We start from the raw sequence: 21,754 nt of genomic DNA, 5'->3' as shown, positions 1-21,754 counted from the left end.
TTAGTTGTTGTTTACTCAGAAATTACCTTTTTTTGGTCTTTAATAAACATGAAAAAAGCCTTTTTCTAACACACTCAAGCAATATTTCCAGAGCAAATTTAAACTTTATCCATTGAAAATTTCAAACCAATTTGGAGATTTAACCTTTGGGGCATTTGTGAGTAAGTCATTTGTGAGCTTTTTTACTGCAAAAGTCACTCTAATAGGCGTAAAGTTTAGGATCTACCAGCTCAGAAGACGACTAAACTCTGCATTTAATTTTCAAGAGAGACTTAACATGATTTATTTTACTTGCTTTTTAGATGCTTGTTTTTTAGCTCCTCCTATGTGGTCGAGCCAAGACTTTTTCTTCATGGTTATAATAGTTAATACTTTACATTATGTTGTAAGTTCTTTCAGTCTTTAATGCATCTTCATAGGAAATACACATAACAGAGAGCATTTCATTAAAAAAAAAAAACAATACACACAAAAACATACATTTCATATTTGACAACCAATCAATCAAAAACTATGGTTCACATGAACTACATTAAGAAAAGAATAATTCTTTGGAAATCGTTTACAACTGATTTCTATGTACAGTATAGACACAATGTAACACACGTCAAACGTGTCACAGTTAGACCAGGGTGATGGTCTGGAGCTGCAGAAGGCTGCCGCTGGACCTGGAGTCGTCGTGGAACTTGAGGTCGTTCCCGCTCTCCTCCTTGGACAGGTGGCACTCGCAGGCGCTGGTGTGGAACCCCAGGATTTCTGTGAACATCAACCATCCCGATGAGACTTCTACGAGGCCTCGATAGGTATTTTCAACACAGGTTTATCCGATCAAAGTCTGGTGGAACACATGAAATTATAGCTATAATGGAGACTTGAGCCTCGGTCTGAACCACGACTGACTGATTCATGATCAAATACAATCATTTATTAATCATAACTGAAACTGTGTGAGTCAAACTGAAAGTATATATCGACCTCAGGGCAACATTTAATACATCAACAAGTATTCCTCTACATCGTAGGTGTCAAACTCGTCAATCATTTAGATTGACATTCAGACTCACTCTTCCTGTTGCAGACTAAAAGTAAATATACAAGTTTTTATACACATGTAAATAGACTTTTTCAAACCAATTTGTGGTTGCTTTACTTCTTAAAGAATAAAATAACATTGTGTCGTTATTGATTCAGTATAAAGATGTTAAGCTTTTTTCAGTTTAACAAGTATTTCCTTGTTGGAGGAAAGTTCTGTCTAGACAAGCAGCAATGCTAGTAATGCTAAGCTAACAACAATACATCTGTAAAAAATATATATTTTCTTTTTTTAAATAGTTGCACCCATTTTTATTTATTTGTATTTCTGTTAATAACATGGTTTATAGATATGAATAAACTTAGTATTAGTTCATGTATTATTGATGCGCTACCAGGCTAGCATAGCATAACTACATAGAAACTTATACTACGAAATACCAAAAGGTCAATTTCAATGTATTTCAAATTATATTGGTTTTAAACCCCAAAACGCTTCCTTTATTTCACTTAATATAATCAATGTTCATTTATTAATCTATATACGATTAACCTGTTTCTTCAAAACGTACACAAAACTGATGATAATAAATACTTTTTTTGTTCTCAAAACGTTGTTTTCTCGCTGCATTTTGATGCAAAAGTCAAACTAAAATCAAAAGTCACACTTTTTCTCTGGGCATCAGGAAAGAGCTCTGAGGAAGGGTCAGGCGTTTGATTGACAAGTCAATGTCTAATAATTAAGAATGACCAGCTTTAAACAATTGGACTATTTTGTTTTTTATAGAACGTGTCACAAGTTACAGAATTTTTATTTTTATTTTAATAGAAAATTTCCCGAATCACAGTTGGAATTAGATTCCAGACAATTTGTAAACCAAATTTTAAAGGAAAAACAATCTACTGACCTCATTTGAGTTTCAATGATGAATTTAATTATGTTTTAATTCAATCAAATCGTAACAAAAACGTCATTCTTTTAATAGTTATACCTGAAACCGCACACGTTGATGCAGTAAGTAGTGTTATTTTAAGTGTATTAAATGACTTAAATTGGTATCACCAACTTTTTGTATCTTGAAATAAACAGTACCGTTTGAACCTTGTGTTATCTCAGGGTCAATGGGACCCAAAGCCCTGAAAACAAATGTGTTTGTGGTATCCCTTGTGTTGTCTTTTGGTCAAGGTGAACGACCTTCCCTGGCTTCAGGTCGTTCAACCTTGACCCAGAGACAACACAAGGGTTAAGCATTTCTGTTGCCTGGACAAGGCAGAGTGGTTATAAAAACAATACAATTAAAAAAAAGATACAAGACGACAAACACTTACTGTTTTTCTGCTTCCGTATGTTTTTGACACACTTTTGAGTCAGAAGCACAAACAGAGTGAGAGAAACCAGGACGAAACAACAAGACACTACAACCACGATCAGATAATATCCTTCGCTGCCATCTGGGGAAAATAATAGAAATATCGGCGTTAATAAAGGGAAGGAAAGTCACTTTACTGTTTATCGTTTACAAATACCGTGTCTTCGACATATGGCGTCATGAGTTGTGTTCCCTCCAAACAGCTCTTTCTGGCCAAACGTCTGACACCTGAAGACCCAACGTTTCAATTTTTCTGACCGAAAAAACACATCGATGGCAACAAATCCCTACTTTGTCATCGGCCTGCAGATCCCGACTTTCTCGTCCAAGTATTCGTGAGTTTTGCAAGCGTCGCAGTGGTAGGAATAGATGCTCTGACCTACAGCAGAAGAAGACAAAATAAAAATAAAAAAAGAGGGGGGGGGGTTTCTATGTAGCTCAGTTGGTTTCACTGCAAACCACTTCCTACCTGTCCGGACGGCTCGTTCCCCAGCAGCGCACGGGTTTTCCTGGCAGCTCGAACAGACGCTGTTGCTGCACAGGAAACCAGAGCGGCAAGTACAGTTGGCGTCTGCGGTCGAGGAACATTTGGCCGAATGTCCTGTTGAAAGAAAACGTACAACCCCTGAGGATTCCAAGAAAACATCTCTGACAAAAGATCTCCATTTTTAAGGTAAGGTAAGGTAAGGTTAAACTTTATTGATGAAAATTGTTTTTTTTCCAATAGCCAATACGTACTTTAATGTATTATATTTAATGTGAAAAAAAACCATGTATTTGTAGAAGTTACCTTTGACCTTTTTTTGGATTCTTAGCAAAGAAAATGTGTTCTTACCTTGCGGACAAGACTTGCATTTCTCACATCTGTCGAACGAACCATAAGCTCTGGAGAAAGTTCCCTTAGGACACGGACTGCATTCCGTATTCCTTTTCTTCGTACAGAAATTCGTCATGAACTGCCCTTGAATGAAACGAGGATTAACTCCAAATAATGAAGCGGCTTTCGAATATGTGTTACCTGGAGGGCAGAGGTCGCAGCATCGTCCGTCGTCGACTCTCTGCGTCTTCCCGCAGTCCAGAGCGTCTGCCGAGGTCCAGGCGCTCAGCAGCGCCGCACAAGTCAACAAGGTGTGAAGAGCAGTCATGGTGTCCGGCGCTGAGCTCGCGAGGCTGAGCTTTTAAGTGTGGTCGTCTGCTGACGTGTGCGATGACAGCCTGTGGTTCCCACGCCGACGACAGCGGTTGTGAAACTGGAGCTGAATGTTATCGTGTCGTCACAATCTTCACCATCAGAAATAACATGATACCTTTTTTTTTATGGCTTATACTGTTTGTTTCATGATGTTTTAGTGCCAGTATCAGAGTTAAAACTAGAAAAATGAAAACAAAAACTAGTAGTTTAGTAGTTCAATTTAAAAATGTTTGTCTTTTATAGAAACTTTTATTGATTTTGTGGTGTTTTGGTGCCACAAATAATTAATTAAAACAATAACACTTTTATTATTAGAAACGTTTTGAATAAACTGATACAAATATGAAAGTTAATATGAAAATGTTTTAGACATCATGGTGTTTTTAGTGCCACAAATAATTAATTAAAACAATAACACTTTTATTATTAGAAACGTTTTGAATAAACTGATACAAATATGAAAGTTAATTTGAATATGTTTTAGACATCATGGTGTTTTAGTGCCACAAATAATTCATTAAAACAATAACACTTTTATTATTAGAAACGTTTTGTATAAACTGATACAAATATGAAAGTTAATTTGAATATGTTTTAGACATCATGGTGTTTTAGTGCCACAAATAATTCATTAAAACAATAACACTTTTATTATTAGTAACGTTTTGAATAAACTGATACAAATATGAAAGTTAATATGAATATGTTTTAGACATCATGGTGTTTTAGTGCCACAAATAATTCATTAAAACAATAACACTTTTATTATTAGAAACGTTTTGTATAAACTGATACAAATATGAAAGTTAATTTGAATATGTTTTAGACATCATGGTGTTTTAGTGCCACAAATAATTCATTAAAACAATAACACTTTTATTATTAGTAACGTTTTGTATAAACTGATACAAATATGAAAGTTAATATGAATATGTTTTAGACATCATGGTGTTTTAGTGCCACAAATAATTCATTAAAACAATAACACTTTTATTATTAGAAACGTTTTGTATAAACTGATACAAATATGAAAGTTCATTTGAATATGTTTTAGACATCATGGTGTTTTGGTGCCACAAATAATTCATTAAAACAATAACACTTTTATTATTAGTAACGTTTTGTATAAACTGATAAAAATATTAAAGTTAATTTGAATATGTTTTAGACATCATGGTGTTTTTAGTGCCACAAATAATCAAATGTGTATGTTATAAGGATTCCAAAGCTTTGTGAATATATAACAAAAAAAAGATTAAAATGTAATAAATAAACACTTGTGTTACTAGTAACGTTTTGTATTGATTAATATAAAAAGTGAATTTGTAAATGTTTTTATAGACATGTTTATAAACTTAATTGGGTTTTAATAAATACAACACAATAAATGTAGGTTATCAGGATTCCAAAGCATGTTTTGTGATTATATAAAACATTTTTTAAACCCAAAAACACTTAGTAATGTTTTCTATTATAAAAAATATAAAAGGGAATTTGTAAATGTTTTGTCTTTGATAGACACGTTTATAAAATTCATTGTCTTTTAATGCCACAATATATGTAGGTTATCAGGATTCCAAAGCATCTTTTGTGAAAATATAATACATTTAGTAACGTTTTGTATTGATTTATAAAAAAATATAAAAGTGAATTTGTAAATGTTTTGTCCTTGATGTTCACTTTTATAGTACTTTTCCATTTATTTTTTAATATTTGCATATATATTTTAAATTTATAACAGACTACATATGGTTCAATGCGTATATAATGGATTATCTTTTGTAGTAGTGTGTATGTATTGCCATGATAGTCCTTAGCTTGGTTCTAATTATTTGGAGCATATTACTTGATCTGAACCAAGATGATATTTAAGAACATATTTAGCCATATTTGCTTAAATCTCATTCATTCTACAATGAGATCATATAAATTAAAAGGGTCAGACACATCTTTGCACACATGTATGTACGCTTGTCGCAAGTGAAGTTTTAGTGGTTTCTTTACTTCTTAACAAGTAAAATAACATTGTGTCTTTATTGAGTCAGTGGGTTAAGCATTTTTGAGTTTAACAAGAATTCTGACCTGCTCTAGTAGAAGAACTCACATTTCCCCGATTCCTTAAAACTCTTCACTGGCTGCCAGTTTCTTTCAGGATCAATTTTAAGTTCTAGTTCTCACTTTCAGATCTATTCATGGTCAGACCTTCCATCAGTGATCTGATCCAGCCTTGAACCCCAGCTCGGGCTCTGAGGTCTGTGGATCAGAATCGACTGATGGTTCCTGAACACGGTTCAGGACCAGAGGAGAGAAATCCTTCCAGACTGTTGCTCCTAAGCTTTGGAACAATCTCTGTGTTTGATGATCTACTGACTCCTTCAAGAAAGATCTGAAGACATTCTTATTCGTCCCTGATTTTCTGGGACTCCTGTGTTTGTCTTATGTGTCTTGATCTTTTAAAGTATATATTTTAACTGTGTATTGTTTTTGATTGTTAAAAAAATGATTTTTCCTAAGTTTGAGAAATGATAGATGGATGGAAGGACATAATCTATATACAGTACATGAAGTCAACAATGTATAATATTATTGAACATGATTACAGAATTCCATTTAAGTAAAAAAAACAGCGAAACAATCCAAATTTAATAATAATAATAATAATAATAATGATCAACCATATCACCTATGTCACCATTTGTGCCATAATCTCCTCTGTCCTCTTTAAACAAAGCTGACACAACGGGACACATGACATCATGATGACGTAACAACAGTAAAAATAACTTTGCTCACTCATTGGAATCTCCACTTCTGAAAAAGTTGAATCGTGAAAATACTAAAAATGCTGAGCTAAGTAACTATGGTTTTATGTCATAGTTCATTTTTACTATTAAGTCCAGTTTTTTTTTTTGGAACTATTTGTTGTGGCTGCTTTTATCTTGTATCAGCATCTACATAGACTAACATTTCAAGTGTCATCATTTATTAAGATACTTAAGATACATACCATTAGATTTCTTTACTTTCACAAGCTTTGCTTTTAGGAGCATCATTAGATTTTGATAGTTTCAACTTTACACTTAATTTAAAAAGACTTAATTTCTTAATTTCTAAGACAAAGTTGTTGTCTGTTACATGCAGACATGTGTCTTTGTTCTTCCTTCGTTGGTGTCACGTCTGCAGTTGCCCACGTGAATTCCTCTGAGTCAACCGGTTGACACGTCATTCGATCGAAGATTAGAGATGAAGCATGAAGAAGAAACCTCGGGCCTCACTTTGTGCTAAGAACTTGTAGACAGTTGTGAGAAGAGCGTTGTGGTGGGACGTAGGGGGAGTGTGACGTCTGGAGCGCGTCAAAGTATGCGGTAAATTCACTTTCTGGTTTACAACGTAAACACCTTAACATTTGTATTCAAAGGTTGATATGTAGGCCACACAGGTGTCACCATTTTAGTAAAACCTCTTTTTTTTTTTTTTACTTTAAATATACACGTGCCTGAAACACATAATTCTGCGACATTTACTACTAGTGATGAAGCTTCATGAAGCTTCGTGAAGCAGTGTCGTCATGTTCAGAGCTCAGTAGGTGGCGCTCTTGGCTCTAAAATAAAGTGATGTTTATTTGAATTTTATTTAAAGCTAAAGATTATACAGTAATGAGGTTTTTCTTATGGGCTTTATAAAGGAGTACAATGCTTCATGAAGTTTCGTGAAGCAGTGTCGTCATTTTCAGAGCTCAGTAGGTGGCGCTCTTGGCTCTAAAATAAAGTGATGTTTATTTGAATTTTATTTAAAGCTAAAGATTATACAGAAAGGAGTTTTATCTTGTGGGCTTTATAAAGGAGTACAATGCTTCATGAAGCTTCATGAAGTTTCATGAAGCAGTGTACTCATGTTCAGAGCTCAGTAGGTGGCGCTCTTGGCTCTAAAAAAATTAGATGTTTATTTAAACTTTATTTAAAGCTAAAGATTATACAGAAAGGAGTTTTATCTTGTGGGCTTTATAAAGGAGTGCAATGCTTCATGAAGCTTCATGAAGTTTCGTGAAGCAGTGTACTCATGTTCAGAGCTCAGTAGGTGGCGCTCTTGGCTCTAAAAAAAGTAGATGTTTATTTAAACTTTATTTAAAGCTAAAGATTATACAGAAAGGAGTTTTATCTTGTGGGCTTTATAAAGGAGTGCAATGCTTCATGAAGCTTCATGAAGTTTCGTGAAGCAGTGTACTCATGTTCAGAGCTCAGTAGGTGGCGCTCATGGCTCTAAAATAAAGTGATGTTTATTTGAATTTTATTTAAAGCTAAAGATTATACAGTAAGGAGTTTTATCTTGTGGGCTTTATAAAGGATTACACTGCTTCATGAAGCTTCATGAAGTTTCGTGAAGCAGTGTCGTCATGTTCAGAGCTCAGTAGGTGGTGCTCTTGGCTCTAAAATAAAGTGATGTTTATTTGAATTTTATTTAAAGCTAAAGATTATACAGTAATGAGGTTTTTCTTGTGGGCTTTATAAAGGAGTACACTGCTTCATGAAGCTTCATGAAGTTTCGTGAAGCAGTGTCGTCATGTTCAGAGCTCAGTAGGTGGCGCTCTTGGCTCTAAAATAAAGTGATGTTTATTTGAATTTTATTTAAAGCTAAAGATTATACAGTAATGAGGTTTTTCTTGTGGGCTTAATAAAGGAGTACAATGCTTAATGAAGCTTCATGAAGTTTCGTGAAGCAGTTTCGTCATGTTCAGAGCTCAGTAGGTGGTGCTCTTGGCTCTAAAATAATGTGATGTTTATATAAACTTTATAAAAAGCTAAAGATTATACAGAAAGGAGTTTTATCTTGTGGGCTTTATAAAGGAGTGCAATGCTTCATGAAGCTTCATGAAGTTTCGTGAAGCAGTGTACTCATGTTCAGAGCTCAGTAGGTGGCGCTCTTGGCTCTGAAATAATGCGATGTTTATTTAAAAGTAGTTTGAAGCCAAATATTAAACGCTAAAGAGTTTCATTTCGTAGGCTTTAAAATGAAGTTAAAAACTTCATGAAACTTTACGAAACAGTGTCCACATGCTTAGCGCTCAATGGGTGGCGCTCTTGTCATTAAAACAATTTATTCATTCATTTATTTACTGCCTTACTCCTAAAATAATGTGATAATTATTTAAAAGTTAGTTAAAGGCCAATTGTATACATTGAAGAGTTTTATCTTAGTGGGCTTTAAAAAAAAAAGAAATTCTTCATGAAGCTTCATGAAACAGTGTCCACATGTTTAGCGCTCAGTGGGTGGCGCTCTTGGCTCTTAAATAATGAGTTGATTATTTAAAAAAAGTTATTTTAAGCCAAATATTATACAGTAAAAATGTTCATTTAGTGAGCTTTAAAAGAAGAGAAATGTTTCATGAAGCTTCATTAAACAGTGTCCTTAGATTCAGAGCTCAGGAGGTGGTACTCTTGGCTCTAAATGTAATTTTTATTTAAAAGTTTAAAAGTTGTTTAAGCCAAGTGTTATACAGTAAAGAGTTCTAGCTAATGGGTTTTTTAAATGGAGGACAGTGCTTTATAAAGCTTCATAAAGCATCAACACTATTTGCTTTGAATAGCTTATACTCACTTCCTGTCAAAAGTGACAAAGAATGAAACGGTGAAACTTGTCTGAGTCATTTCATTCTCCGAACCATAAATCCAAAGTGTTTATCAAAAGTTTATTTACAGTCTCAGGGCATTGCAGCGTACATTTTCTTCACATCCCAACAGAAACCAGTGGAACCTTTGTAAAGCAGCAGAAACTGGGGAACCTAAAAAAAACAACAAAACCCACAATCGCTTCTCAAATGTCAAGAGTCGTCACCGACATACGCAGGTGTGTGTGACTGACAGTCGACATGAGCTCATCAGGGTTCAGGAGACCACGAGCCGCCTGTGTTGACACCCGCGGTTTGAACATTTGAATGTGAGAAGTTATATCTGACTTTTCTATGCATATGTTCTTTTAAACATCTTGGCTTCCTTCTTGAATTTTGTTTACCCTTTTTTTTTTGGTTTGAACCTCAATTAAATTAGATGATAGAACAAACAAAACATCAATTTTAAAAACTAACCAACTGCTTATTTACCAGAAAATATTTATTTTGTTTTATATACTGCTCTAATAATAGTTGTCTTTATGAAATATTTACATTTTCAAGTATTTGTGTTAATAAATTGCCAAATTACAAAAACATTAAATTAAAACTTATATTTTCTTTAATACAGTGATTTTTGGAAACATATAATACTTAACCTGACAGAATTCAAGGATTTTTAAATTAACGTTAAGAAAGATGTTATATGCCTCTTTGAGGGAATCAACTACACATTTATTTACTTATGATAATCCACTATTAGTGCCGTCTCAATAAAGGGAATACATCTTTTTTTTTTCAGCAGGTAAAAGTCTCAAAATAAACGAAAATCACTATTTTTGTAAATTTCTCAGTGCCTAACTCTCTAGTCTGTAAGTTGAGATTCAGTGCGATGACAATTTTTCACAGCCATCCATCAAACTTCTTCTGGGTTCATTTTTTGAGAAGATGAACTGTCGTCGCCGCTTTCCTCGACCGGCTGTCGACACAGGGGCTCTACTGAAAAAAAAGAAAAATGTAAATGTAATGCAAATGTTTCTTATTTGTCCCCCTTTTATTTATTTATTTACGAAACGTTCCTGCACTAAAAAGAAGCAGGACCGAGGCCATTTACTGGCACTAGCAGCTGCCAGGCATCTCTAAAAAGGAGGGAGACGTGCCAACATGCCCCTTCAGGAAGCGTCAGTTAAGTTGCCTTTAAACTAGATAGCCACCACAACCTGTATGGAACTACAGATACAGTTTCCTGTAAACTACAGATGTTATCCCACCCCTTCAGGAAGTGCCAGTAAAGTTGCCTGTAATCCGGAGATGCCACCCTTCTAGCTTGAGAAAGTGCCAGTTAACTTGCCTGTAAACCACAGATGCCACTTGAGGCAGTGCCAGTAAAGTGTCAGGTAAACCTGAGATGCCACCCTGTCCCTTGAGGCAGTGCCAGTAAAGTGTCAGGTAAACCTGAGATGCCACCCTGTCCCTTGAGGCAGTGCCAGTAAAGTGTCAGGTAAACCTGAGATGCCACCCTGTCCCTTGAGGCAGTGCCAGTAAAGTTTCCTTTAAACAAGAGATGCCCCTTCAGGAAGTTCCCATTTAATTTACCTGTAAACTGGATATGCCCCTTCAGGAAGTACCAGTAAAGTAGCCTGTAAACCAGAGATGCCCCTTCAGGAAGTGCCAGTAAAGTTGCCTGTAAACCGGAGATGCCCCTTGAGGAGGTGCCAGTAAAGTTGCCTATTAACCGGAGATGCCACTTGAGGAAGTGCCAGTAAAGTTGCCTGTAATCCGGAGATGCCCCTTGAGGAAGTGCCAGTAAAATTGCCTGTAAACCGGAGATGCCCCTTTGAGGAAGTGCCAGTAAAATTGCTTATAAACTGGAGATGCCACTCGAGAAAGTGCCAATAAAGTTGCCTGTAAACTGGAGATGCCACTTGAGGAAGTGCCAGTAAAATTGCCTATAACACGAAGATGCCCCTTGAGGAAGTGCCAGTAAAATTGCCTGTAAACTGGAGATGCCACTTGAGGAAGTGCCAGTAAAATTGCCTATAACACAGAGATGCCCCTTGAGGAAGTGCCAGTAAAGTTGCCTATAAACTGGAGATGCCACTTGAGAAAGTGCCAGTAAAGTTGCCTGCAAACTGGAGATGCCACTTGAGGAAGTGCCAGTAAAGTTGCCTGTAAACTGGAGATGCCACTTGAGAAAGTGCCAGTAAAATTGCCTATAAACTGGAGATGCCACTTGAGAAAGTGCCAGTAAAGTTGCCTGCAAACTGGAGATGCCACCTGAGGAAGTGCCAGTAAAGTTGCCTGTAAACTGGAGATGCCACTTGAGGAAGTGCCAGTAAAATTGCCTATAAACTGGAGATGCCACTTGAGAAAGTGCCAGTAAAGTTGCCTGCAAACTGGAGATGCCACTTGAGAAGTGCCAGTAAAGTTGCCTGTAAACCGGAGATGCCACTTGAGGAAGTGCCAGTAAAGTTGCCTGTAAAACGGAGATGCCAATTGAGAAAGTGCCAGTAAATTTGCCTGTAAACTGGAGATGCCACTTGAGGAAGTGCCAGTAAAGTTGCCTGTAAACTGGAGATGCCACTTGAGAAAGTGCCAGTAAATTTGCCTGTAAACTGGAGATGCCACTTGAGGAAGTGCCAGTAAAATTGCCTATAACACAGAGATGCCCCTTGAGGAAGTGCCAGTAAAGTTGCCTATAAACTGGAGATGCCACTTGAGAAAGTGCCAGTAAAGTTGCCTGCAAACTGGAGATGCCCCTTGAGGAAGTGCCAGTAAAGTTGCCTATAAACTGGAGATGCCACTTGAGAAAGTGCCAGTAAAGTTGCCTGCAAACTGGAGATGCCACTTGAGGAAGTGCCAGTAAAGTTGCCTGTAAACTGGAGATGCCACTTGAGGAAGTGCCAGTAAAATTGCCTATAAACTGGAGATGCCACTTGAGAAAGTGCCAGTAAAGTTGCCTGCAAACTGGAGATGCCACTTGAGAAAGTGCCAGTAAATTTGCCTGTAAACTGGAGATGCCACTTGAGGAAGTGCCAGTAAAGTTGCCTATAAGCCGGAGATGCCCCTTTAGGAAGTGCCAGTAAAGTTGCCTGTAAACTAGAGATGCCACCACCATCCTTCAGGAAGTGCCAGTAAAGTTGCCTGTAAACTAGAGATGCCACCACCATCCTTTAGGAAGTGCCAGTAAAGTCTCCTGTAAAGCTGATATGCCACCCTGTCCCTTCAGGAAGTGCAGGTAAAGTCTCCTGTAAAGCGGAGATGCCACCCTGTCCCTTAAGGAACTACCAGTAATGCTGCCTGTAAACCAGAGATGCACCGTCAGGAAGTGCCAGTAAAGTTTCCTGTAAAGCTGATATGCCACCCTGTCCCTTCAGGAAGTTTAAGTAAAGTCTCCTGTAAACCATAGATGCCATCCTGTCCCTTCAGTAAGTGCCAGTAAAGTTGCCTGTAAACCATAGATCCCACTTGGATAAAGGAAGCGGTTCAGTGAGAATCCTGTTCCTGGACTTTTCTAGTGCCTTCAACACTATCCAACCCACTCTGCTGCAGGACAAACTGACTAAGATGCATGTGGACCCTGGTCTGGTCTCCTGGATTACGGACTATCTTACTGATCGACCACAGTATGTCAGGCTGAAGGACATCAAGTCTGACACTATGGTGTGCAGTACAGGAGCACCTCAGGGGACAGTACTGGCCCCTCTCCTCTTCACCATCTACACTTCAGACTTCTGCTACAACTCAGAGCTGAGTCTCGTCCAGAAGTATGCTGACGACACTGCCATTGTTGGATGCATCAGGGACAACAGCGAAGACGAGTACAGGAGTCTGATACGTGACTTTGTGGACTGGAGTGAGAGGAACCACTTGCAGCTGAACACCTCAAAAACCAAGGAGCTGGTCTTGGATTTCGGGAGGTCCAGGACAAAGCCACGTCCAGTGTCCATCAGAGGCGACGAGGTGGAGATAGTGGACAACTATAAGTACCTCGGTGTGTGGATGGACAGTAAACTGGACTGGTCCTGCAACACAGACCATGTGTATAAGAAGGTTCAGAGTAGACTGTACTTTCTGAGGAGGCTTCGTTCATTTAACATCTGCAAGAAGCTCCTCTGCATGTTCTACCAGTCTGTGGTGGCCAGTGTCCTGTTCTATGCTGTGGTGTGTTGGGGTGGAAATGTGTCCAAGAGGAGTGTCAACAGGTTGGACAGGTTGATCAGGAGGGCTGGTTCTGTGGTTGGAATGAAGCTGGACTCACTGGTGACAGTTGCTGAGAGGAGATCATTGAACAAACTACTGTCCATCATGGACGATGACAGTCATCCTCTCAGCACTGTCATCAGTGAGCAGAGAAGCAGAATGAGTGCACGAATGCTCCTACCCAGGTGCAAAACAAATAGACTCAGGGACTCATTCATCCCTCGGGCTATTAAATTGTACAATTCTGAGTTCGGGGGCAGGAGTGGAGTGAGAGTATCTGGATGTTCTGTTCCATGTTAGTCTTTGTATCTTTGTCTTTGTTGTTTTTCTTTCCTTGACCTATGTTCTTTGTCTTTGTCTTTAGACTTAGATTGTGTCATCTTGTTCTTCCTCTTTATGTTCTTCTTATTTTATTTTTTATGTATTATTTTTTATTGTTTATGAAAAATTGCTGGCTATTGTAAAAAAACAATTTCCCAAAGGAGACCTCCTGAGGGATCAATAAAGTTTTACCTTACCTTACCTTACCTTACCTTAGATGCCACCCGACCTTTCAGAAATAGCCAGTGAAGTTGCCTGTAGACCAGAGATGCCCCTGCAACCCTTCTGGGTGTGCCAGTAACATTGCTAGTGATCTGAGGCTTCTTTCCCTGAGACGCCAATAAAAATGTCACTGATCACTGGTATGTCGGAGATGCCATTATGCGTTCGGCATATTCACCGTCAATTTCAGCGAGAATGACTGGCATTTTACGGACATGTTTGCTGGTCCAGACACGTATTTGTTTTAAATGTTGTAACTAAACGTGAGTTGAGTAATGATTTGTAAAAGTCGGTATTCCACAAATTCATAGGTTACCTAGATAAACCGGAGATGCCACTTGAGGAAGTGCCAGTAAAGTTGCCTGTAAAACGGAGATGCCACTTGAGAAAGTGCCAGTAAATTTGCCTGTAAACTGGAGATGCCACTTGAGGAAGTGCCAGTAAAGTTGCCTATAAGCCGGAGATGCCCCTTTAGGAAGTGCCAGTAAAGTTGCCTGTAAACTAGAGATGCCTCCCCCATCCTTCAGGAAGTGCCAGTAAAGTCTCCTGTAAAGCTGATATGCCACCCTGTCCCTTCAGGAAGTGCAGGTAAATTCTCCTGTAAAGCGGAGATGCCACCCTGTCCCTTAAGGAACTACCAGTAATGCTGCCTGTAAACCAGAGATGCACCGTCAGGAAGTGCCAGTAAAGTTTCCTGTAAACCATAGATGCCATCCTGTCCCTTCAGTAAGTGCCAGTAAAGTTGCCTGTAAACCATAGATGCCACCCGACCTTTCAGAAATAGCCAGTGAAGTTGCCTGTAGACCAGAGATGCCCCTGCACCCCTTCAGGGTGTGCCAGTAACATTGCTAGTGATCTGAGGCTTCTTTCCCTGAGACGCCAATAAAAATGTCACTGATCACTGGTATGTCGGAGATGCCATTATGCGTTCGGCATATTCACCGTCAATTTCAGCGAGAATGACTGGCATTTTACGGACATGTTTGCTGGTCCAGACACGTATTTGTTTTAAATGTTGTAACTAAACGTGAGTTGAGTAATGATTTGTAAAAGTCGGTATTCCACAAATTCATAGGTTACCTAGATAAAAATGACGGCTGATTATTTTTTGTTAGACACTACAGTAGCTGTTACTTTTGCTGAAGAGGAGGGACTTAAAATATTATTACTAATAATAATCATTACATTTTTGGAATTTCATCTGAAAATTAAAAGCTGACTAATGTGACGTATCCATTGTTGTGACCAATAAACTACATCAAAGTTAGTTAACTTTAGTAGAAAATATTAAGGATTAAAACATTTAAACTCCTAAACTGATTTTGTTGTGTTAACATGTGATGGTACAACATATTCAACACTTTTATCAGACTTTAATTAAAATGATGAGCTCACACACGTTTCTTGTCTAAGGTTAACTTACATAACCACATATTTGTACAGAAGAGAATATTTCAAACAATACTTTTCAAACGTACAATAAAAGTTATCTGTATTGTATCTTTTTATAAAACAGTAGCTTCAGGAAAGCTTGTGATCTTCGCATGGAAGTATGTCAAAGGTTTTTTTTTTTCGTGCCACTGACGGAAACGCTTTGGTACCAAGTATTGAAAGATCTTTCATCTAAGTGTCACTACCCACGCGTGACCAAAACTTGATAATGAATTTCTCTGAAGTACAATTGGCAAAGTGAGTGAACATTAGATTCATGTGTCACTTGTTATCAAGTGTTCTCTTTGTTTTGTTTTTATTCAAGAAAACCAAGAAAATGCAAATTTACCAAAGCTGAAAAACTAAAATCAAGATTCTTACTATGTGTAATGTATTTTTTTATGCGTCATGACAGTCAAATCTAATTCTTTTTAAAAAATGTTAAACTTGGCAGCCCTGCCACTAAGCTAACATTAGCATTTAGCAGATTTGTTGCTAATGTTATGTGGAACGTTTTTGGCAACGAAATGTAAACAACTATCTACAAAAAGTTGTTGTACACATTTCAATTGCACTGGGATTCAAGAAGCCACATCTTTCTTGTGCTACACAAAGAAAGTACTAGAGGTTGATATTTTCCATGCATATCCCAGTAGGGCCGAGTTTAATACTTCCCTGCAATACCTTTAACAATTAATATGTTTGGTTATCTGGCTTATCCAGATCATCAAACTGTAAATTTTAGCGGAATAGTACAATTAACTAATAATTGAGTAATGAGACGCATCTAGTCTCAGAGGAATCACGTTTAGTTTCCACATTTTACACAAATGCGTGTCTGGAACAGCAAACATGGCGGTTTTGGAATTAATTTTAGTCATTTCATAGAATAAATAAACAAGTCTTGTGACATTACTTTTACAGTAACTAACATTATTTTTAAATTTGCATTACTTCATTAGATTACATTAGATTGACTTTATTAATCCCTCTAGAGATCTCCTTTTGGAAACTGGGTTTTTTAAGTACGGTACAGCAAGTTTCATAACAACAAGAACAAAGTGCAAAGGATGACAAAGTACCAGTATAAAGAACAATGATCAAAGTATGTAACGCAAAGAAAAGGATATACAGATTAACATAGAATAAGATACTTTCGCTCCACTCCTGCCCCCACACTCAGAGTTAAACAATGTAATAGCACGAAGAACGAATGAGTTCCAGAGTCTATTAGTGTTGCATCATGGGAGGTGCATTCGCGCTCCATCTGCTTCTCTGCTCACTGATGACAGTGTTCAGAGGACGACTTCAAATTGAATTTTCATTTCTGCATTAATAATTCAAAGTTGATAGAAAGTCTAATTTTGATAGTACAGAGATTAAAATATCTGTAATCCAACTTTCTAAACAAGAATGATGCATGAGGCTCATATAAAAGAGAACAAAGTTATTTGATGGATGGATGGATGGATGGATGGATGGATGGATGGATGGATGGATGGATGGATGGATGGATGGATGGATGGATGGATGGATGGATGGATGGATGGATGGATGGATGGATGGATGGATGGATGGATGGATGGATGGATGGATGGATGGTAGATGGATGGATGGATGGATGGATGGATGGATGGATGGATGGATGATGGATGGATGGATGGATGGATGGATGGATGGATGGATGGATGGATGGATGGATGGATGGATGGATGGATGGATGGATGGATATGGATGGATGGATGGATGGATGGATGGATGGATGGATGGATGGATGGATGGATGGATGGATGGATGGACATATGGATGGTAGATGGATGGATGGATGGATGGATGGATGGATGGATGGATGGATGGATGGATGGATGGATGGATGGATGGATGGATGGACATATGGATGGATGGATGGATGGATGGATGGATGGAAGGATGGATGGATGGATGGATATATGGATGGTGGGTGGATGGATGGATGGATGGATGGATGGATGGATGGATGGATGGATGGATGGATGGATGGATGGATGGATGGATGGATGGATGGATGGATGGATGGATGGATGGATGGATGGATGGATGGATGGATGGATGGATGGATGGATGGATGGATGGATGGATGGATGGATGGATGGATGGATGGATGGATGGTTTTAATGAACCCACAGGTTCATAAACAAATGTATCTAAACGGCTTCATTAATGCATCGCTAAGTCTATGAAGATTGTGAGCGTCACTGTTATAAACAAATATAATTTCCCTTCCCTGAAATGTTTACTGACGATTATCTCAACATTGAGCCGTTCATCAGTTTTAAACTTTTAAATTATTTCCTATTCCCCCCCAAAATACAAAAATACATACATACCCTGAACCTTCCTGTTGCTTCTCCGCCGCTTACACCAGACGGCAGCGAAGAGGAACAGGAGGCAGATGACGACGGCAGATACGACGAGGCTCACACCTGCAGAGTCAAGACAGTCGGGGAATATTTTCAAACTTCATTAGATCAAACTTATATTACCGATGTGGGTCGTAGAGCTGGACGCCTCGTCGCCCTTCAGGGTGACCTGTCGAGGAGGGGTGGGCGAGCGGGTGAGGATCCGTGGGGTGCTCAGATGGGGGGCTTCAGACGGAGCCACCGTGATCCTTTCTTCCCTCGGCGGAGATGACGAGGTCGTATCGTTGTCAGAGCAAAGGACGTCGGAGGTCACGCTCCCGCTGACCTTCACGCCCCATTTACACCTGAAATAGAGCAAAAGAAACAGGGTGTTTGGGTGTATTTTTGGTTAGGGTCCAGATGATGCAATACCTTAGAAATACTAAATTTATTAAATCCTGTTTATATATTTGTAATGTTCTTAACTACTGATGAATACTTCAGAGATTACTAATATATAAACCAGTTACTTTACTGAATATGTATCTTCGGAAGACATTTGATGAAGTGAAAATACCGACAACTTCACCAGGATATCGGTTCCTGAACGATACGTTCCGATACCAATTTTCACAAGATCGATTCTATCAAAAGGGAGAAAAAAACAAATGACACAGTACGAACGTTTCTTTTTTCAGCTTTGGTAAATTTCCACTCCGAGTTTTTTCTTACAGAAAAAAAAAAAACACAAACATTTCAATTGAAAAAAGAACATTTGCTAACAAGTATTAAATTAATTCTACGTTCACTGCCTGTATTCGTTTTTTTCTTCAGAAAAATCCACACGTCTTCGAGACTTGGCACCAAAGCACGTCTCGATACTCGTTGCCGTCGGAAAGTTTCCATCGGTGCCGCAAAAGAACCCAAGTTGGAGGAACCCGGGCCCACATCATACCGAGCGTTACCTCGCTCTGACGTCTAAAATGAATCTTCCTCCGCAAAAAAGGAAAACCTCTTCAGGGACAGACAGTATTTCATCAGTACTAAGAACTAGCATTGACTCTTCATATGTGTTTTTATCATTTAAAAGGTATTATTTTTGAGTAATTCAAAAATGTCGTTTAATTTCATATATACTCGACCGATATTTCAATCCAATTCCTTCAACCGAAAATGCGAACGTACTCTTTCCATCTCCGGCAGTTAGAGTTGGCTTTGGTGCTGTAAGACCCAGAAGGACACGGTGAACACGCTGACGAGAAAAAAAGAAAGAAGATTTACTACTTTTATACATAATAAAGAGCGGTTTTCAAAATGATTTCCCGCTACAATCGAGCGGTTCATTATAAATACCTTCTCGGTTGAGTCCGAAACCAGCATGACACACACATGTGGAAAAGTCTTCATCTAAAAAACTGAAGTTGTCTCGACATTCACACTCGGTGTTCGATACTTTAGTGCACTTGTGCTTGATCCTGCTTCCCGAGTCTTGAAAGGACGTGCAAATATGTTTAAGGAGGGAAAACATTATTGAATTACGGTTTATTTATCTGATGAAATACTCACTGGCATCACAGTTGGTGCATGCGTTGCATTCTTGGGATCGAGTCTCAACCTGTTGGAAGTATCCTTCTGGACAGTCTTCGCACTTTCCCGACTTACGAGAAACCCTCTTTCCTTTGTTGAGTTACAACGACGAACAAAAATCAAAGATATTAATTCAAGCAAAAACACACGGATAAATGTACAAAAAAAGAAGGTAGAATATTACCTTTCGGGCAATTTTTGGCGTCCAAATGAACCATGAAGTTGTTGAAAATTAAAGTGAAGACGAGGAGCTGGAGTTGAACCATGGTCACGGAGAGAAGTAGGTTTCCTGTGTGTGGTTCCACCGAAGAGATGCAAGTGACGCTGAGGAGGTGGATTGAGCCCCTGTCAGCACGCCCTCGTAATGTCAAAATTTAAATAAAGATTATATTCAAATGTTAAGTGAGAAAAAAAACAGGAAGCTTCCATTAAGTGTTTCTTCTTCTTTTTTTTTCAAATTAAAAAAATGTTTTATTTTATTTTACTGATTCTTACCAGTTTAATACTTTCATTGTCAAACAATGGATTTTTGTGGGTTGTTTTTTTTGCATATTTTTTTTTAAGGCTGACTCAGTGTGGAAACAAAACTTCCACGATGACCTCATGATGAATATATACATTGTTGATTTTTATAATTTTATATTCTTATCACTGCTGCTGTGGTTTTTACTTTTGATTAACAATCGTGTTACGTTTGTGTTGTTCTTGTGCCCTCGTCGGATTTGAACCATTTACTGAGTGGAAAAAAGTGGTGGAAAACAAACACACACGTCGAGATGATTGTGTGAGAGATACAGACACACAAACAGCTGCCTTGTACAAAACTTGTCTTTTTGTGACACCGTTTCCTTCCACTCTTAATGCAAATGATCTAACACTTTTTTTTGTTGTCTTTTTATATTAAGAACAAAGTTTACATTGTTAGATATTGCCGTAACTGTACGTTTCATACAATTGACGTCACACGGTTTTGTGTAAATAAACTGGAAAAAGTCGAATTTCTTCTTGTCGTTTTGGGTTTTACACATATTAGGTTTTGAAAATCATTTTCTTTTGATGATTTGGGGGTAATTTCTCCTATACTTATAACTTATTATACTTTTTTCTGTGGTAAGGTAATGTAAGGTAAGGTAAAACTTTATTGATTGAAATTGTTTTTTTCCAATAGCCACAGAAAATACAGCAATTTTTCATAAAAAATAAATCAAAATAAAATAAGAACAAGAACATAAAGAGAAAGAATAAGATGACCGAATCTAAGTCTAAAGATAAAGACAAAGAACATACAGTAGATCAAAGAAAAACAACAAAGACAAAGGATACAAAGACTAACATAGAACAGAACATCCAGATACTTTCACTCCACTCCTGCCAACGCACTCAGAATTGTACAATTTAATAGCCCAAGGAATGAATGAGTCCTTGAGTCTATTTGTTTTGCATCTAATATAATAATGGTCTTGAAATAGCCAGTATCCACGTTACAGGGATGAATATTCAAAGAGCGTTGATACATGTTATCTTGTCAAATACATTTCAGGTTTGATCTCACAGTGCAGATGTTCCTTCTGATGATATAATACGACCTTTAAACTGTGCAGTTGAACCAGCATGAAGCTAATGTTCGACAACTCAAGCAAGTCAGGGAGTAACTTTTGTTTTGGTCTCATTCACAAAGTAGTGTTTTTTGTTGTTTTTTTGTCTTGGACCCTCAACACTCTTCGGTTCCTGTGGAACAAAACGACAAAAAGGAGAGAAGACACTGAGGAGGAGGACGAGAATTCAAATGATCATATAAGTGGAAAAACTCTTGTGGTGAAACAAGTCAAAGAGGACAGATGTTGTACCTCATGTAGGTATTGAGTATTGAGGTGTGAATAAAAAAAAACATATTAAACATCTGGTAGACAAAGAAAAAACACCTACCATGTCTCTTCATTGAACCTTAGCAGGTTAAACTAATACAGTTGTATGTGTTTAATTCATGTTATTTCACTGTTTTTCTTCCACAATATTTCACATGAAGATTGTGATACTAGGTTAGATTAGGTAGAACTTTATTGATCCCTCAGCAGGTCTCCTTCGGGAAATTGATTTTTTTCCCAATTAGCCACAGCAAATACAGCAATTTTTTCATAAAAGTACATCAAAATAAAATAAGAACAAGAACAAGGAGATATAAAGAGAAAGAACAAGATGATACAATCTAAGTCTAAAGATAAAGAACATAGATGAAAGAAAAATAACAAAGACAAAGGATACAAAGACCAACATAGAACAGAACATCATGATACTTTTACTCCACTTACTACACCACATACTAAAAGTGATACAAAGTAGCAATAATGTGTGTGTGTTGCTGTATTATGTGCAGTAGCAGCAGTATTTTTTTATTTTTTTATTTTTTTTCAAT

At 37.7% G+C, this 21,754-nt stretch overlaps 3 protein-coding genes across 4 annotated transcripts; all 3 read right to left on the bottom strand.

Annotated features, from left to right (window-relative positions):
* Positions 1–389: 389 nt before the first annotated feature.
* tnfrsf18 (tumor necrosis factor receptor superfamily, member 18) lies at positions 390–3,563 on the bottom strand. Its single transcript, XM_087801831.1, has 7 exons — positions 3,421–3,563; positions 3,238–3,363; positions 2,872–3,003; positions 2,694–2,781; positions 2,560–2,630; positions 2,362–2,484; positions 390–756 (listed from the first exon to the last, which is right to left on the bottom strand). The coding sequence occupies exons 1-7, from the start codon at positions 3,545–3,547 to the stop codon at positions 623–625; spliced, it is 801 nt and encodes a 266-aa protein (XP_087657957.1). The 5' UTR covers positions 3,548–3,563; the 3' UTR covers positions 390–622.
* A 5,703-nt stretch (positions 3,564–9,266) lies between these two features.
* LOC148070135 (uncharacterized) lies at positions 9,267–12,859 on the bottom strand. Its single transcript, XM_087801316.1, has 2 exons — positions 10,707–12,859; positions 9,267–10,602 (listed from the first exon to the last, which is right to left on the bottom strand). Exon 1 carries the CDS (start codon positions 12,315–12,317, stop codon positions 11,061–11,063), a length of 1,257 nt encoding a protein of 418 aa, XP_087657442.1. The 5' UTR covers positions 12,318–12,859; the 3' UTR covers positions 9,267–10,602; positions 10,707–11,060.
* On the bottom strand, positions 9,267–19,635 carry LOC148070134 (tumor necrosis factor receptor superfamily member 4). 2 transcript variants are annotated; one of them, XM_087801317.1, is made up of 7 exons: positions 19,526–19,635; positions 19,321–19,431; positions 19,108–19,242; positions 18,940–19,006; positions 17,899–18,119; positions 17,743–17,838; positions 9,267–10,198 (listed from the first exon to the last, which is right to left on the bottom strand). In XM_087801317.1, exons 1-7 carry the CDS (start codon positions 19,605–19,607, stop codon positions 10,116–10,118), a joined length of 795 nt encoding a protein of 264 aa, XP_087657443.1. In that variant the 5' UTR covers positions 19,608–19,635; the 3' UTR covers positions 9,267–10,115. The 2 variants fall into 2 exon arrangements, with proteins under 2 accessions (XP_087657443.1, XP_087657444.1); XM_087801318.1 differs by having other exon boundaries at positions 9,267–10,195.
* Positions 19,636–21,754: the final 2,119 nt, after the last annotated feature.

This window comes from Callionymus lyra, chromosome 10 (genome assembly GCF_982586985.1).
Source record: "Callionymus lyra chromosome 10, fCalLyr1.hap1.1, whole genome shotgun sequence".
NCBI lineage: Eukaryota > Metazoa > Chordata > Actinopteri > Syngnathiformes > Callionymidae > Callionymus > Callionymus lyra.
This window is presented reverse-complemented; position numbering and strand designations above follow the sequence as displayed.

Excerpts from the sequence above, each read along its gene's own strand:
- tnfrsf18 (XM_087801831.1), bottom strand. The coding sequence starts at position 3,547 with ATGACTGCTCTTCACACCTTGTTGACTTGTGCGGCGCTGCTGAGCGCC. Across the intron at positions 2,782-2,871 it reads GGAACGAGCCGTCCGGACAG|GTCAGAGCATCTATTCCTAC; the intron begins GTAGGAAGTGGT and ends CTTCTGCTGTAG. Across the intron at positions 2,485-2,559 it reads CGCCATATGTCGAAGACACG|ATGGCAGCGAAGGATATTAT; the intron begins GTATTTGTAAAC and ends TATTTTCCCCAG.
- LOC148070135 (XM_087801316.1), bottom strand. The coding sequence starts at position 12,317 with ATGGTGGTGGCATCTCTAGTTTACAGGCAACTTTACTGGCACTTCCTA.
- LOC148070134 (XM_087801317.1), bottom strand. The coding sequence starts at position 19,607 with ATGGTTCAACTCCAGCTCCTCGTCTTCACTTTAATTTTCAACAACTTC. Across the intron at positions 19,432-19,525 it reads CGCCAAAAATTGCCCGAAAG|GAAAGAGGGTTTCTCGTAAG; the intron begins GTAATATTCTAC and ends AACTCAACAAAG. Across the intron at positions 18,120-18,939 it reads AACTGCCGGAGATGGAAAGA|GTGTAAATGGGGCGTGAAGG; the intron begins GTACGTTCGCAT and ends GCTCTATTTCAG.